Genomic DNA, 16,378 nt, shown 5'->3' with positions numbered 1-16,378 from the left:
TGGGCTCAGCCCCTGTCACCTTCACCTGGCTGCACAATGGGCAGGAGGTGGCCCGGGGTCCCATCCTGGAGCTTGGGGATGTCGATGTGACACATTCGGGCACCTACCAGTGCGTGGCCACCAACCAGCAGGGACAGGACGGGCACCGCGTGTTCCGGGCACTCAGCCCCAAGCTGGCCCTGGAGGTGACACCACAAGGACACTGGAACATAGGTGGGGTCACAGGGGGTCACCAGGGAGTGCAGGACCTCTGGGGTTATGGAGGATCCTGATGTTTCCTTCTCTGTTTCTTGCAGTGGCCACAGGGGTTGGTGGGTCCCTTTTATTCCTGGTCCTGCTTGTGGCTGTCATCGTGACCTGGTGCTGGTCGCACCACCTGGGTGGGTGACAATGAGGGGACAGGGGTCCCGGGGAGCTGTAGGAAGCCCCACAATGTTGGGGAGTGACAGGGAGGCAACCAAAGCCCCAGAACTATGATGCTGGCAGGGGCTTCTGTATGGTTTAGGAAGGTGCTGCAACCTCCTGCAGGGATGCTGGGGGTTCTTTCAGGGGTCCTGGGGGAATTTGGAGGGTCTCTCTCCCTGCCAGGCTTTGCATCCTTGAGGCTGAGTTGGTTCGAGGCACTGGGGAATGAATTCTGGGGTGCTTCAGGGATGCTTGGGGGTCCTCATGGAAATTGAGGGTGCCATGGGGGTTCAGGAATCCTGAGAGGACCCCACAGTGACCTCTCCCCTCTTTCCTCTGCAGGCTCCAGGAAGCACCAGGAAAGGTGAGTGGGCGGCTCCAGCTGTGGCCCCCCTTTTACCCCCACCCCACAACTCTCCATCCCCTCCCACACATCCCCTTTATCCCCTCAGGGCCCCCCCGGAGCCCCCAGCCCCCCCAGAGGATGGGGAGGTTCTGTACACCCATGTCATGAGCACCAAACAGGCACGACGTGAGTTCAGGTCTGGGGGGACAGTGACACGTCACCACCGGTGTCACCCCTCCACCTTGGTCCCCCCAACTGGTGTCTCTTGCAGGGCCCTCCCGTGTCACTGTCCCCCAGGAACCCCAGGTGGCCTACGCAGAGCTGCCAGGACCCCACGGGCGACCGCAGGAGCCCAGTGACATCTACAAGATTGCACCGTGACACTTGGGATGTCGGAGTCCAGGACATCCCTCTGGCCGCCCTGGAGGGTTCGGAGACCGGACAGGGGGGTCTGGGATCTGTACAAGGGGCTCAGCCAGCCTCACACAGAGCCCAGGAGGACACTGCCTCTTATCCCTTCCCTGGGAGTGAATGCCCACAGTGTATGAAGAATCACAACCCAAGAGAATTCGAAATGAGTAGTTGTTAGTTTATCACAGAGTGTGAATGTAAAATCTGGGATTTTTAGTTTATGGATTTGAAGAGGCAAGATGGAGGAATTGGGGAGTGTTCCTGTCCTCCTTTTTCTTGTTCTCTTCCCCCATTTTCTGCTGAGTTGGATCACAAGGACTGGTTTATAGTAGAAATGACATGTTAACATGGGTAGTAAGAACTGGTAAGATTTTGTAAATAAAAAGTACATTTTGGACGGTGGTTGGACCAGAGAAATTGTACAAAGGGTCTGGGGCCCTCTCACCCACCCAGTCTGCCACGTGTCCTGCTCTGCTGTGGACGCCCTGCAGAGCTGGGAAAGAACTGAGAGATAATGAAGACACCCTGGGCTGTGCCTCCCCCGCCGTTCCAGCTGCCACTCCCAGGGTTCCTGCTGCAGCCCGTTTTGCCATCCGCAGTGGCCACGTTCCCTGCTGCCCCCACCCCATCAGGGAGGGAAGGAAGCTTCTCTCTCTCTCCCGCTGGCTGAGTCTCCATTAACAACGGAGAGAGACGGCCGAGCCCGCGCCACAGCGCCCCTTGCAGCCACGGGGGAATCATCGCACCTGCCCTGCCCGGCCGGGAGCCCCCAGCGCCCCTGCCGGCCGTGCCCGGAACTGCACCGGAGGGGAAGAGCCTGCGGCCGAGACAGGGCTGGGCCTGGGTTTGTGCTTTGGTTTGTTGTTGCTGGCGGTGCTGTCGTTTGTTTATCTTGTTTTACATATTCTAGTAAAGAACTGTTATTCCTTTTCCCATATCTCTACCGGAAATCCCCGTAATTTTGAAGTTATAATACTTTAGAGGGAAGGTGGTCATATTTTCCATTCCAAGAGAGGTTCCAGCCTTCCTTGGCAGACACCTTTCAAGCAGGATACCATCCCTTTGGCAGCAGAGGGCACGGCACAGTTTGTCTTGACATGGAGCAGCATCCAGAGCTCCTGGAACTGACTAAAAACTCAGCCCCACCCTGTGCCATGGGCTCATTCTGGCTGCCCTGGAAAAGTGGAAGGGTCCAGAACACCAACATGGCATTCATAACATCATTGTGTGGGGAACACAACAGAGGAGGGCTTTCAGAGAGGGGAGAAGAGAATCCAGGGTCTCTTGAAGGCCTTTTTGGCCACCAGAGCAAGGAAGGTCCAGGGCCTTGCCAGGTTCCTCTGGTTGAGGAAATGTGCTGGGGGAAGTGTCCAGGGTTTGTTCCTTTTGATGAGTTCTCCCTGCAAATCATTTCTTTTGTGACCCTTTGGATTCTGAACCTTGTTGCTGTTGCTGCTGGTTTTGTTCTCTCTTTGCTGTGTCAGGAAATTTTTCTTCTCTCAGCCCTTTGGGATCTTTGCCTTTTGTGCCTCCACTGCCAGGGTCTGGGGCAGCAGCCCCTGATTTTTAGTGACAACCCAGAATTGGAGAATCCCATTCCTAAAGCCCAACAGAGCTGAACAAAGAAACACCATTTCTGCCAGTTTAACCAAAAAGCTGCATTTTGCCAATGCAGCCAATGACAGGGAAATGAGTCCTGTGTTCCCCTGGCACCAGGAGGAGAGATGAGGAGCCATGGGTGTACTGGGAATGCTGAGAGGGGGATTGCAGAGCCACTGGGAGTGCAGGGGTGCTGGGAGACAGAATGGGAAACACCTGGATCTACTGGGAGCAAGGCAGAGGCACTGGGAGGGGAAATAGGGAGCCCCTGGGGCTCCTGGGAGCACTGTGGGGAGGGAATGGGGAAGTCTGTGAGGGCACTGGGAGCACTTGGATGTGGAATGAGGAGCCACTGGTGGTAGTGGAAGGGGGGTGGGGAAGGTCTTGGGGGTTCTGGCGGCATGGGGAGCTCTGGGTGCCCTGTGCAGCCCCACACGTGAGCCCCACTTGTGCTCACCTACCCGTGAATGTTGGGCACCCACTGGAGCAGTGGGGGGGGACTCATACATGTGGCTGCCCGTGGGTGGGGTCTTCCACTGCCCCCCAGTTCCTCCAGAGCCCCCCAGTGCCCACCCATGCCCCGAGTGTCACAGCACGTTCCCGTGGATGTCACTGAGTTCCCGCAGTCGCCCACGGGGTCCCCACAGCTCTGCGTAGGTCACCAGGGGATCCTGGAGTGTGGTGGCACAGGGGGACACTGCGAGAGACACTGGCTGTGGGATCTGGGTGGGGTGACACTCGTGGGGGACGTGTCCCTCTGTGTGTGTCCCACCCTGTACTCACCCCCCATCTGCTTGGTGCTCACGACGTGGGTGTACAGCACCTCCCCCTCCTCTGGGGGGGCTGGGGGATCCAGGGGAGCCCTGTGGGGATAAAGGGGATGTGTGGGGGGAATGGGGGTTGGGGTAAAAGGGGACAGTGTGGTTTGATGCCCCCACTCAACTTTTCCTGGTGCTTCCTGGCAGCTGCAAAGGAACAAGGGGAGGGGTAATTGTGGGGTCCCCAAGATCCCCTCAGGAATCCTGAGACCCCACTGGACCCTCAATTTCTCCCAGTTCCCCTGAACATCCCTGATGCCCTCCAAAACCCTTGAACCACCCCAGTGCTCTGGCTCCCCTGGGCGCCCAGAAGTCCAAACCTGGCAGGGAAAGAGGCCATCCAAATTCCCCCAGGATCAGTGAAAGGATCCCTAACAGTCCTGCAGGACCCTCCAACACCAGCCCAAATCCTTGAGGGTCCTGAGAACTCAGCACTGCCCAAGTCAGGAGCTGTGGGTGCTGCCCATCACCCCCACATTCTCAGTTGCCCTCCTCTTTCCCAGGGCCCTCTTGCCCCCATTGTCACCCACCCATGCGGTTCCACCGGCGCCAGCCAACAACTCCACCCACGAGCAGACCCAGGAAGAGGAGGGACCCGCCAACCCCAGTGGCCACAGCTGGGGACAGAAGGGACACGTCAGGGTCACCTGTCACTCTGGGGCTGTTGCAATCGCAATGACCCCGTGTGACCCCACCTGTGTTCCAGTTTCCTTGTGGTGTCACCTCCAGGGCCAGCTTGGGGCTGAGTGCCCGGAACACGCAGTGCCCGTCCTGTCCCAGCTTGTTGGTGGCCACGCACTGGTAGGTGCCCGAATGTGTCACATCAACGTCCCCAAGCTCCAGGACGGGACCCTGGGCCACCTCCTGCCCGTTGTGCATCTAGGTGAAGGAGACAGGGGCTGAGCCCACCTGCACCGAGCAGCGCAGGGTCACGGGGTCACCTGTGTGCACCTGGTGTGACAGGGGACCGGGGGTGATGGTGGCATTGGCCACAGGCACTGTGTGGACATAGACAGGAGTGAGGCCAGGAGGAGGGACTGGCACCTGCTGTGGGGGAATGAGGGAATCTTCGTGGTGGCACCTGGAGACAGAGGGTCTCCTTCACCCAGTGTGTGACACCCAGTGGTGGTGTCACCTGGGATGGGCTGGGGATGGTGTGGGGAGGTTGAGGTGGAATGGGAATGTGTGGAACTGTGGGTGCTGTGGCTGGGACCACCCTCACTCCAAGGGTCCCGCTCGCCCAGGACAGTGACGTTCAATGTGGGGCTCTCAGCCACGCTGTCCTGTCACTGGCCCAGCCCTGATGTGGCCACTGTCCCAATGTGGTGCAGCCCCAGTGGGGGCCGGAGGCAAGCAGTGTCCCCAAAGCCGCCAGTGCCAGGTGAAGGACAGGGGACCTGTCCCTGCCGCCACCGTGCAGCTCAGCACCAGGTGGTCCCCCAGAGCCACCTGTACCCCGGGGGGCTGTGCTGACAGTGACACCCCCGAGGGCGGGACTCTGTGGGTGGGAGGGGACACAGGAGGGACTAGGGACATGGGAGGAGTGAGGGACACCAAGGAACAGTGAAGGACTCAGGGAGGGGGAGGATCAGAGAAGAGTGGGCGTACTCAAGGAAGGAAGAACACTGCAGAGAGATGGGGGGGGAGGACTGGAAAGGGCTGGAAGGGACCCTAGGGAAGGGAGGGAGATTGAGCCAGGGGACAGATGGAGAGGGTTGACGGGAAGCACAGGGAAGGTTCTGGGGACCCAGACAGGGATGGTGGGACCTGTGGACAATGGAGGGACCTCAGAAAGGGAGAGGTGCACTCAGGGCGGGGTGAGGGGAACCAGTGAGGGATGCAGGGAAGGTGATGGGAGGACCAAGGGAGAGACCTGGGAAGGCAGGGAGGCAGACAGAGGGTTGAGCAAGGATGGGGGAGCTGGGAGGGCTGTGGGGGCTCCCCGTGCCCATCCCCGCCAGGCGCTGCTCTTCCGCACGGCCCCCCCCTCGGAACGCACCTGGCAACTGTAATTCCCCGACTGGGATACCCTCACGGCGGGCACCAGGAGCTGCGGGGACACCTGTAGGCCCCCCATCAACTGCCCGTCCTGGTAGAAGAGGTGCCGGAGGGGGGCTTGGGGCCCCAGGGCGTTGGTGGTACTTAGGCAGCTGAGATTGAGGGGAGACCCCTCGATGGCCTCTGGGGGACCCTCCAGCAATGGCACCGTGAAGAGCTCTGGGAAGGAGAGGGGAGGGGGATTTGTGACCCCAACTCGCTGGGGCAGGGCTGTGGCGGTGCTGAGGTGTGAGGTGTGGGGTGGTCACCGTGCACTGTCACTGTCACTGGCGCTGACTCCTGCCACTCCCATGATACCTTGGAGTTCACCCAGCCCTGGCAGCGGTAGTGGCCACTGTGGTTCAGCTGCAGAGAGCACAGGGGCAGCTTGGTCCCTCTGAGGGACTCCCTCACCTTTGGAGAAAAGGGGAAGGAAGCAAGGTCAGGTCTCATCCTCAGGTGTATCTGGCCCTTGGTGGGGGCAGGGTAGCCACAAGCTGGGGACAGCCTTTATCCAGGGTGGGGACAGGTTGGGGACAAGGCTGGGTGGCACACGGTGGGACATGGGGTTCTCAGGAGTGGGGGCCTCAGGGGGTTTTGGGAGCCAGGGATGGAGATCCAGAGGAATGGGGGTGTCCCAGGGTTGGGGGGTCCTGAGAGAAGAGGCCTTGTAGTGGAAGGAATGAGTGGAAGAAGGGTCCGTAGAAATGTTAAGAATGGGCAAGGAGACCTTCTTCTCCTTTTAAAATGCCTTTATTAATCAGCCTGGGTGGGGACTCAAAGGGTTGCACTCACTGCCAGTGCTCTCTGGAAAAAATGCAGAGCAGAAGATTCAAACAGCTTAGCCTGAAGGCAGAGCTAGGGTCTCCGACCTTGCGAGAGTCCTGCTGGTGACTATTCTCCTTTGGCTCACTGACAGTCTAGGGGGTGACTCTGAGCAAGTTCTATGTTGTCGGGGCGAGGTGACTGTATTGGCTCAACAGATAGCTCAATGTTCTACCAGCACCCCTGTGTGGTCCGCTTCGCTGCTTGGGCGCTGGCTCGCTGGCTCCAGGGGTTTTTATCCAGTGGTCCCACTTACGATTGTTGCTCGGACCCATGGGAGTCAGCTTCATTACCCTACTGGGCAGGCTGCTGGTTGCTATAGGAAACACTGGGGCACAGTGGAGGTGGAGCCCAACAGGGCATAGGAGCCAGGAACAGGAAACATGGCAGGGAACACAACAACCAAGGTAAGGATACAGCAAAGGCACAAAGGCCTAACAGGGTACAGAAACAAGGAACTAGGAACGCTGCAAGAGACAATTACTACAACAACAAAAGGGTAGGGGTACAGCAGGGGTACAAGGTAAGTGTTGTGAAAAGATTAATTCATGTTCTTATGGTTAATTGAAAAACTATAAAACTGTATAAATGTGTGAGTTGTATAAAAGTATATGTTTCAGGATACCTTGTAGCAGTCGGTGAAACCAAATTGTGAAAAGCCAGGCACCACCCCAAGAGCTCACATTCAGGAATAGACAAAAGGTTTACGGGGGGCAGTCTCCTCGAGCACTGGGAGGAGACCCATCAAGATAAGGCTGCCAAGTGATCCACACCTCTGCTGACAGCCTCACAGATCATCAAGCATCATCATCCATATCTCGACAATTCATCAGCCATAAGGATCTATAGAAACTGGACATTAACATATGAACTAAAGAAAAGAACTCTTTCCAGCCTGGTCAGAGACACCCTTGGATTTGAATAGCTAGCTGGGAAACAAAGGGAAATATGGGGAAATATTGCCGAGGGCAGAATAAAGTGTATAAAAACTAAGCCCCAAACCTGGCAAATTTGTGAACCGAAGGGGAGACAGCTGACTGCCAGGTTCCGTGTCTCATGGTTCACCCTTGGCATTTTCCCGGGAAAAAGCCTGTCAAGTATCTCCGCTGTTGGTGGGTTTACCAAAATTCTGTAATTCGATCTTTGTTAATAAACCAAATTATTATTTTAATTGGAATATCATATTGGCATTTATAACAGTGTTAAGAGTAATGTCTAACAGCAACTTCTTAACTTTTTTGTCCTCTACAGGAATGGGTTCCGGGCCATGGAGATCCTGGGGAATGCCAGTCCTGGGACTGGGGCCCAGGGAGGGGGCACATAAGGAATGGGGGCCTCATGGTTGAGGTCAGAGGGGAATGGGGATGCCAGGGTGGGCAGTGGCTGGGTGGGCCCCTGGGTCACAGCTCCTTCCCTGGGTGCCTCAGATTTTGGGATGAGCCAGGGCCCAGCGCTGCCCCCTGAGGTGCTCGTGGCCTGCTGATCCCCCAGGCAGATTCCGAGGTGCTCTGGGTCTGTATGCCGCCACCCCCCTGGAGCTTTTTCCTCTCTTCATTTTAATCTCCTTTCTTTTATCCCTCAATTTCCCAACCCCCAGTTAATGCCTTGATGATCCTGGGGAGCTCCTGAGCAGGGAAAGGTTTGGGGGTACCCCAGGGTGTGGGAATGTTAGAAATGAGACGCTTGACACGGCCAATATATCAACCAGCAATTTAATAATTAATTAATGTAATGAAGTTTGAGCAAAGGCAGCGCTGGGTACAGTGCCAGGGGTTTTCTCTTCCAACTGCACACCCATTGCTGGACTTGCTGGGATTTTATTTGCTATATTCATACATATTCATAGGCTTTCTCAGCAGTTTTCATTTCTAGTTTTAATGTTACAATTCAATACCTAACAGCCATAAATATATAGATTATCCTGTATAATTCTATAGACTATTGTGATCTATTTCGATATTTCAATACTCCAGGATGTACATCCAGGATATGTTTTCCCAGATGGTGGGATCTGTCTTCCAGATGTGGGGGCCCCATCTCTATTCCCAGGTCTATCAATCTTGGGTAGTGATGTCCAGTTTCGTTCTCTAGGAGCCATAAATTACTGAGCTGAAGTCTTGTCTTTGTGTCCAAGATGCTTTTCCACCTTCTGTGAAGGCCTGAGCCCCCTCTTCACTTCCTTCTTTTGTCTAAAAAAACCTTTTTACATTCTAAAACTACAGTTTAAAATTCTTTAATACAAAGCAAGCTTCTAAAGTTATAATTAAAAGATACTTACTGCAGAATAGCTTGAGACTTATAATAGGTAATTGCAAGAAAAAAATTTATTCAAAAACTTCTTTCCATGCTTTCCTCAGTTGTTTATTAGAACTTATCTTTATAACTGTCCCATGGCCGTGTTCCACAACTACAATTACACAGATTTTCTTCATTTCCCTGACACGAAACATAACTTTGTATTTCACAGGAAGTAGGGGTGAGGGGTCTGCAGGGTTGGGATGCTGTGGGGGATGGGGGTGCCTGGCTGGCCCCCAACACTTTCACTTTCTCTCTGCAACAGCAGAAGGAAGAGGCCGTTTCTTCTGAGTGTCACACGGGGGGAAAGGTTCTGTCCTAGGGGGGCACATCCAGGGGGGTCCTGTCCTGGGGAATGGCAGATCTGGGTGGGTCCAGGCTTCTCCATTCTCACTCAACCCCTGCAGGGTCTGAGCCAGCAAGAGCAGCTGGGGAATGCAGCCCCAGGCAGGAAGGAGCTCCCCAACTCCTCCTCCTGCAAGCCACTGGCCATCCAAGTGTGGGGCCCAGCCACGGCCCAGCCCCACTGCACAGGGATGGGCATTGGCCAGCCCTGCTCTGGCCAGCCCCAGGGGGCAGCCAGCACCTGAGGCTCCCCCCTGCCCCCTTGGCTTGGACTGTGGCAGCTTTAGAGCTGCTGCAAAGGTGAGAATTGTGTGGGGGAAAAAGGCCTGCCTGTGGCTTGCTCAGCCCTGCAAGAAGCACAAAAGCCAATGGCAGCCCAAGCAGTGGCTCTGGGAGGGCCTTTGATGGTTTGGAGAGCAGGGCTGGCTGGAAACCGCCCCTGCAGGGGCAGCTGTGAGGGAAGCAGCCTGGAAATGCAGCAAGGGATCAGTTTGTCCCTCTCAGCAAGGGGCTGAGAGAGCCCCAGAAGTGCTGCAAATCCCACACCCATCTGCTCCACAACCTGACCAGGACCCTCCTTCTTGAACAAAACCTGCAGCCCTTTGGAACCTCCTAGGAAGAATGTTTGGGTTCTGCACAGGGACACCAGAAGAGAGGGAAAAGTGTGGCAATATTGGGCAGGGGCTCCACACGTGGGTCTGGGGAGCAGGGGTGTCCCAGCAGGAGCAGGGAGTGCCCAGGCAGGGGAATTCAGGGCAGGGTGGAGTGCATTTCCCAGGGAAGCACAGCCTGAGAGACACACCGGCATTTCCAAGGATCCCTGTGCACTGTTCCAAGGATGGACTGAGCTTCTCCCCTTTTGGGAGCAGAACCCATGGGGGGTAAATCAAGATTCAGAGTGGGAATGGGAAAAATGGGAAGAGTTCCCGGATATGGTTCAGCCAAATCCTTCCCCATGGTCTGGGTTGAGCCCAGCAGGCAGGGAACAATGCCATGGACCTGCTGGACACTCAGGAGATTCCGCACTCGGTGTCAGCTACAAGCAAACGCTGCTGTGGGATGCACCAATGGGCTCCTAAAGGGAACCAAAAAGTCACAGTTCTCTGTGATTTTTTTGTGTTTTATTGTGAGTGATTTGTTGGGAGAGCAACGATTAAAAGGATTCTATCATCCAGACCATTTCAATGCCAGTTTGATTTTTTTCTGAGTTTATTTTTATTGGGAAAAAACGGGAAAGATTTTTCACCTTTATTTCATGGATGTGAAATTTTGTCTCAACCAATTTGGAACTAGGGAATTCAACCAAATTTATCCTGGCATTTACCATCATCAGGGCAAGGTTTTATCAGGTGCCACCTTAAGTTTGGGCATCCCAGATGTCACAGGGAGCCACTGAGGACAGCAGGAATGCTCAGGGCCCCTGGCTCCAGGAACGAGATGCCCAGGGTGATTCACCTGTGGGAAAGGAATCCCCAAGGTTGTGGCACCCCTAGAACCAGGACCCCCCTGGGACCAGAAACTGGCACAAGACCCAGGCATCACCACACCACAGGAGCTCTTTTCCCTGCAGGCAGGGCCCCTCTGGCTGTGCCCCGCCAAGACAGAACCCACGTCCTGGGCTCAGCATGAACAGCCTCTTCCTTCTGCTGCAGGAAAGAGAAAGTGAAAATCTTTCATCGTCCAAAGCCCCCCAGACCCTGCCTGCACCCCTCAGCCCCCTTTTCCCTTTCCTGGGATTCCCCCCACCTGTTACCTGCTCAGGTGTTCCCTGAGATGGCTGAGGAAGGAAATGGGGGGCACGGGAAAAAGCCCAGAGCTGTGTGGGGCACTGACCCAGAGCCTCAACCCTGGGGTGCCCCCCTGGCCATGAACACACTGTGGGGGCTATGCTGAGCTCTGAGTCACCCCAAAATCTGAGGTATACAGGGAAGGAGCTGGGACCCCCATGCCCACCTAGCCAGCCCCATTCCCCTGGGACCCCCATTCCCCTTGGACCCCAACCATGACACCCCCATTCCCTTGGTCTCTTCTCCCTGGGGCCCCCATCCCATCACTCCCATTGCCCAGGACCACCATGGCCTTGATCCCATCCTATGGGCTGCTTCTTCCCCCAGAACCCCTCTTCCCGAGGGTCCCCTGTTTCCCCCTGCACCCCCAACACTGGGACCCACATCCCATGACCCAAAATCCCTGGGGACCATGTTCCCACAGGAGCCCCATCCTTGAATCCTCACAGATATGGAGACCCATATTCCCCTGGACCCGCATTCTCGTGGACACACATCCTTGGTTCCCCAGGATCCTCAACCCCGTCACTCCTAGGAACACCATCCCCGAGTGAGCCCCCAGACTGTCCCCTAATGTCCCCAGCTTGTCCCCTCCTGTGACTCCACCTTTCCCCCACCCTGCCCCCACCATGGGCCACCTACTCGTGGGGACGAGCTGTGACCTTTCTTCCTTCCTCTGCATCCGAAGAGCCGCCACGCAGGGGAGCAGTGGCCACAGCAGGGAGTGACAGCCAGCCTGGATGGCTGGGGACACAGGGATGGCCGGGAAGGTGACACTGCTCCTGTGGGGTGAGTGCCCCGGGCACAAGCCTGACACCCCAGGGATGGGCCCTGGTGAGGCAGAGAGTGGTGGGGATGGGGCACAGGGGGTCTGTGGGGTCCCCTGAGGTCCCCAAGGCCAGCAGAGCCAGTGCATGGAGGGAACCAGAGTCGTAGGGTGGCTTTGGGGACAGGAACAGAGGGACAGGAACTGGCGAACTGGCATGCGGGGACAGGAACATGGGGATAGAGATGTGGGGACAAGGATGTGGCAAAAGGAACCTTGGGGTTGGGGCAGCAGTGGGGACAGGGACAGGGGCACAGGGAGGCAGGGACAGGGACAAGGGCCACGTACCATGCAGATGGGGGCATGGGGACAGGAGCCATGGGAATCGGATCACAGACACAGGGCCATGGGGATGTGGCTGTGGGGACAGGCGCTGTGAGGATGGTGGAGGTGACTTGTGCGAGCATGGGGTATCTACAGTGTCCCCAGGTCCTGCCTCAGCCCAGGGTGGCCGAAGTGTCCCTGTCCTCAAGACCTCCGTGCTACACCAGTGTTCCACTGGGGACAGTCTGGGGACAGACACCACACCTCATCCCCCGGGTGCTGCTGTCCCTGCAGGGCCACCCCCACTCAGCCCTGTCCCTTCTCCCTTCCAGTCCAGACCCTCGGCCTTGCTGGTGAGTCCTCGGGGGATGCTGTGTCCCTACCCTGCTGTCCCCAGCCCCGTGGTGGCCCTGGCAGGCTGGTGTCCCCTGTCACCCGCAGGCGCCCAGACCACCTGGCTCCTGGTGGAGCCCCCCTGGACACCAGCAGTGCAGTGGGACCGGGTGACACTGACCTGCCAGGGCTGGGGGACCACCAGTGCCACCACCTGGTACAAGGACGGGCAGCCGTGGGGGCAGAACAGACACGACTATGTCACTGTAACAGAGAGTGGCACCTACACATGTGACAGACCTGGCAGTGGACGCAGCCCCCCTGTGACAGTCTTAAATGGTGAGTGGAGATCCTAAATGATCAGGGTGGCTCCTGATAGGTCTGGCTGGGCCCCACTCCATGGGTGGTCTCGCATCCCTCGTGTTGCAAGAGCCTGTCCCCTGCACACAGGGACATCCCACTGCATCCCAGGGGGATGAGACATCCACGGGGACACCTCTGCCATGGGGTTGCTCCTGCTGTCCCTGGGTTCCTCCCGTGCAATGGAGACTCCACCCAGATGTCCCTGGTGCCATGGACCCCCACCTTGGACCTTCCTTGAGCCCCTCAGTACCATGGGACCCTCCTGTCCCACAGATCGGCTGGTGCTGCAGGTGCCAGCTCGGCCAATGCTGGAGGGGGACACAGTGACACTGCGCTGCCGGGGCTGGCAGGATATGCCAGTCTCCAGGGTGAAATTTTACCGAGATGAGAAGCACCCAGGGGGGTCCCTCAGGGGGACCGATCTGTCCCTGCCCCCCCTACAACTGCACCACAGCGGCCGCTACCACTGCAGGGGCTTGGTGAACTTGTGGCAGTCACAGTCAGCGCCAGTGACAGTGACAGTGCAGGGTGAGCACCACCACTGCTGGAACTCCAATATCCTGACAGTCCCAGAGCCACTTCCCAGAGGACTCAGAGTCACAGTCCTCACATCCCCTCTCCTTCCCAGAGCTCTTCTTGGTGCCGGTGCTGGAGGGTCCCCGTGAAGTCACTGAGGGGTCCCCCCTGACTCTCAGCTGCCGCAGCAACCCCAGCCCCTTGCGGCCCCGAGCCCCCCTCCTGCACCTCTTCTACCGGGATGGGCAGCTGTTGGGGGTCCCGCAGGGGTCCCCGCAGCTCTTGGTGCCTGCCGTGGGGGTCTCCCAATCGGGGAATTACAGCTGCCAGGTGCTGTCCGACGGGGGGGCCGTGCGGAAGAGCAGCGCCTGGCTCGGCGTCACGGTGCACAGTGAGTGCGGCGATGGGCACGAGGAGCCCCCACAGCCCTCCCAGCTTCCCCATTCTTGCTAATCCCTCTGCCTGCTGCCCTGGCTTCCCAGGTCTGTCCCTGGGTCCTCCCATCACCTTTCCTGCATCCATCACCAGTTCCCCTCACCTCTCCCTTGCTGAAGCTCTCCTTTTCGGAGGTCCCTCCATTGTCCACAGGTCCCACCATCCCTGTCTGGGTCCCCAGAACCTTCCCTGTGGTTCCCTTCAACCCTCTCCATCTGTCCCCTGGCTGAATCTCCCACCCTTCCCTGGGGTCCCTTCCAGCCCTTTCCAGTCCTCTCCCCCAACTCTGGGCCGTGTTCTACCTTACAGAGATCCCCCCACCCCTCTCTGATCCTCCCCCTCCCTGAGTTCTTCACTGCTCCCTGGTGTCCCCCACTCCGCCCATGACCCCAGTCCCTCCTGTGTCCTCTTCCACCCACAGGGGTCCCGCTCTCAGGGGTGTCCCTGTCAGCACAGCCCCCCGGGGGAAAGGTGGCTCTGGGGGACCGCCTCGTGCTGAGCTGCGCAGTGGCCTCAGGGACAGGTCCCCTGTTCTTCACCTGGCATCGGAAGGGCTCAGGGGCACCACTGGGCAATGGCCCCCACCTGGAGTTGCGGCACATTAGGGACAGTGACAATGGCCACTATCACTGCCGGGTCAGCAACGGGGTCAGCGTGGCCGAGAGTGTCCCCCTGAATGTCACCGTCCTGGGTGAGCGGGACGCTCGGGCTGGGGGTGACCCCACCCACGGCACCCCCATCTCGCCTTGCCTGGTGTCACCCCTGTCTGTGTCCCTGCAGTGCCTGTGGCCAATGCCACCATCAACCCTGGTCCCCTGTCACACAAGGTGCACACAGGTGACCCCGTGACCCTGCGCTGCTCGGTGCAGGTGGGCTCAGCCCCTGTCACCTTCACCTGGCTGCACAACGGGCAGGAGGTGGCCCAGGGTCCTGTCCTGGAGCTTGGGGACGTCAATGTGACACATTCGGGCACCTACCAGTGCGTGGCCACCAACCAGCTGGGACAGGACGGGCACCGCGTGTTCCGGGCACTCAGCCCCGAGCTGGCCCTGGTGGTGACACCACAAGGACACTGGAATACAGGTGGGGTCACTCAGGGTCATCGGGATTGCAGGACCCTCAGAGTGACAGGTGACCCTGACATGTCCCTTTTGCCCCCAGAAGTGGCCACTGGGGTTTTTGGGTCCTTCCTCTTCCTGGTCCTGCTTGTGGGTGGAGTTGTTGGCTGGCGCCGGTGGAACCACATGGGTGGGTGACAATGGTGGCAACAGGGGCCCTGGGGAGGTGGGGGGTCACCTAGAAAGTGGTGGTGATGGGGGGCACCCACAGCCCCTGACTTGGGCGATGCTGAGTGCTCAGGACCTTTGCTCTGGGTCCTCAAGTGTTTAGGGTGGTGTTGGAGGGTCTTGCAGGAATGTTGGGGGTTCTTTCAGTGATCCTGGGGGAATTTGGAGGGTTCCTCTCCCTGCCAGGCTTGGGCTTCTGGGCGCTCAGGTGGACAAAGCACTGGGGTGGTTCAGGGATTCTAGGGAGCATTAGGGATGCTCCGGGGATCTGGGAGAAATTGGGGGTCCAGTGGGGTCTCAGGATTCTTGGGGGGGCCTTAGGGACCCCAAAGTTACCCCTCCCGTCTTTGCTTTCCAGCTGCCAGGAAAGAGCAGGAAAGGTGAGTGGGGGGCTCAAACCACACTGTCCCCTTTTACCCCAACCCCCAAGACCTCCCATTCCCCCCACACATCCCCTTTATCCCCACAGGGCCCCCCCGGATCCCCCAGCCCCCTCAGAGGAGGGGGAGGTGCTGTACACCCACGTCGTGAGCACCAAGCAGATGTGGGGTGAGTACAGGGTGGGACATACAAAGAGGGACACGTCACCCACAAGTGTCACCCAGATCCCACAGCCAGTGTCTCTCGCAGCGTCCCCCCGTGCCACCACACTCCAGGATCCCCCGGTGACCTACGCGGAGCTGCGGGGACCCCGCGGGAAACTGCGGGAACTCAGTGACATCCACAGGAACGTGCTGTGACACTCGGGGCACGGGTGGGCACTGGGGGGCTCTGGGGGAACTGGGGGGCAGTGGAGGACCCCACCCATGGGCAGCCACACGTGAGTCCCACCCACTGCTCCCGTGGGTGCCCAACATTCACGGGTAGGTGGGCACAAGTGGGGATCACGTGTGGGGCTGAACAGGGTGCCCAGAGCTCCCCATGCCCCCAGAACCTCCAAGGCCTTCCCCACCCCCCTTCCATTACCACCAGTGGCTCCCCATTGCACATCCAAGTGCTCCCAGTGCCCTCACAGGCTTCCCCATTCCCTCCCCACAGTGCTCCCAGGAGCCCCAGGGCCTCCCTATTTCCCCTCCCAGCGCCTCTCCCTTGCTCCCAGTAGATCCAGGTGTTTCCCATTCTGTCCCCCAGCACCCCTGCACTCCCAGTGGCTCTGCAATCCCCCTCTCAGCACTCCCAGTACACCCGTGGCTCATCATCTCTCCTCCAGTGCCAGGGATACACAGGACTCATTTCCCTGTCATTGGCACCAAAATGCAGCTTTTTGGTTAAACTGGCAGAAATGGTGTTTCTTTGTTCAGCTCTGTTGGGCTTTAGGAATGGGATTCTCCAATTCTGGGGTGTCACTAAAAATCAGGGTCTGCTGCCCCAGCCCCTGGCTGTGGAGGCACAAAATGGAAAGATCTGAAATGGCTGAGAGAAGAACAATTTCCTGTAAACAGCAATGAGAGAACAAAACCAACAGCAACAGCAATGAGGTTCAGAAT

At 58.0% G+C, this 16,378-nt stretch overlaps 1 protein-coding gene across 1 annotated transcript in view; it reads left to right on the top strand.

Moving 5' to 3' along the window:
- LOC134562853 (Fc receptor-like protein 4) overlaps window positions 1–15,824 on the top strand; it is a 120,892-nt gene extending 105,068 nt beyond the window's left edge. The window contains exons 8-9 of the mRNA XM_063420459.1: window positions 15,361–15,440; window positions 15,522–15,824. Of these exons, the coding sequence (XP_063276529.1) occupies window positions 15,361–15,440; window positions 15,522–15,631 (190 nt within the window). The 3' untranslated portion in view covers window positions 15,632–15,824. The remainder of the gene's footprint in view (window positions 1–15,360; window positions 15,441–15,521) is intronic.
- The last annotated feature ends 554 nt before the right edge of the window (window positions 15,825–16,378 follow it).

This window comes from Prinia subflava, chromosome 31 (assembly GCF_021018805.1).
Source record: "Prinia subflava isolate CZ2003 ecotype Zambia chromosome 31, Cam_Psub_1.2, whole genome shotgun sequence".
Lineage (NCBI taxonomy): Eukaryota > Metazoa > Chordata > Aves > Passeriformes > Cisticolidae > Prinia > Prinia subflava.
The sequence above is the reverse complement of the archived record's forward strand: the minus strand, read 5'-3'. Positions and strand labels throughout refer to the sequence as shown.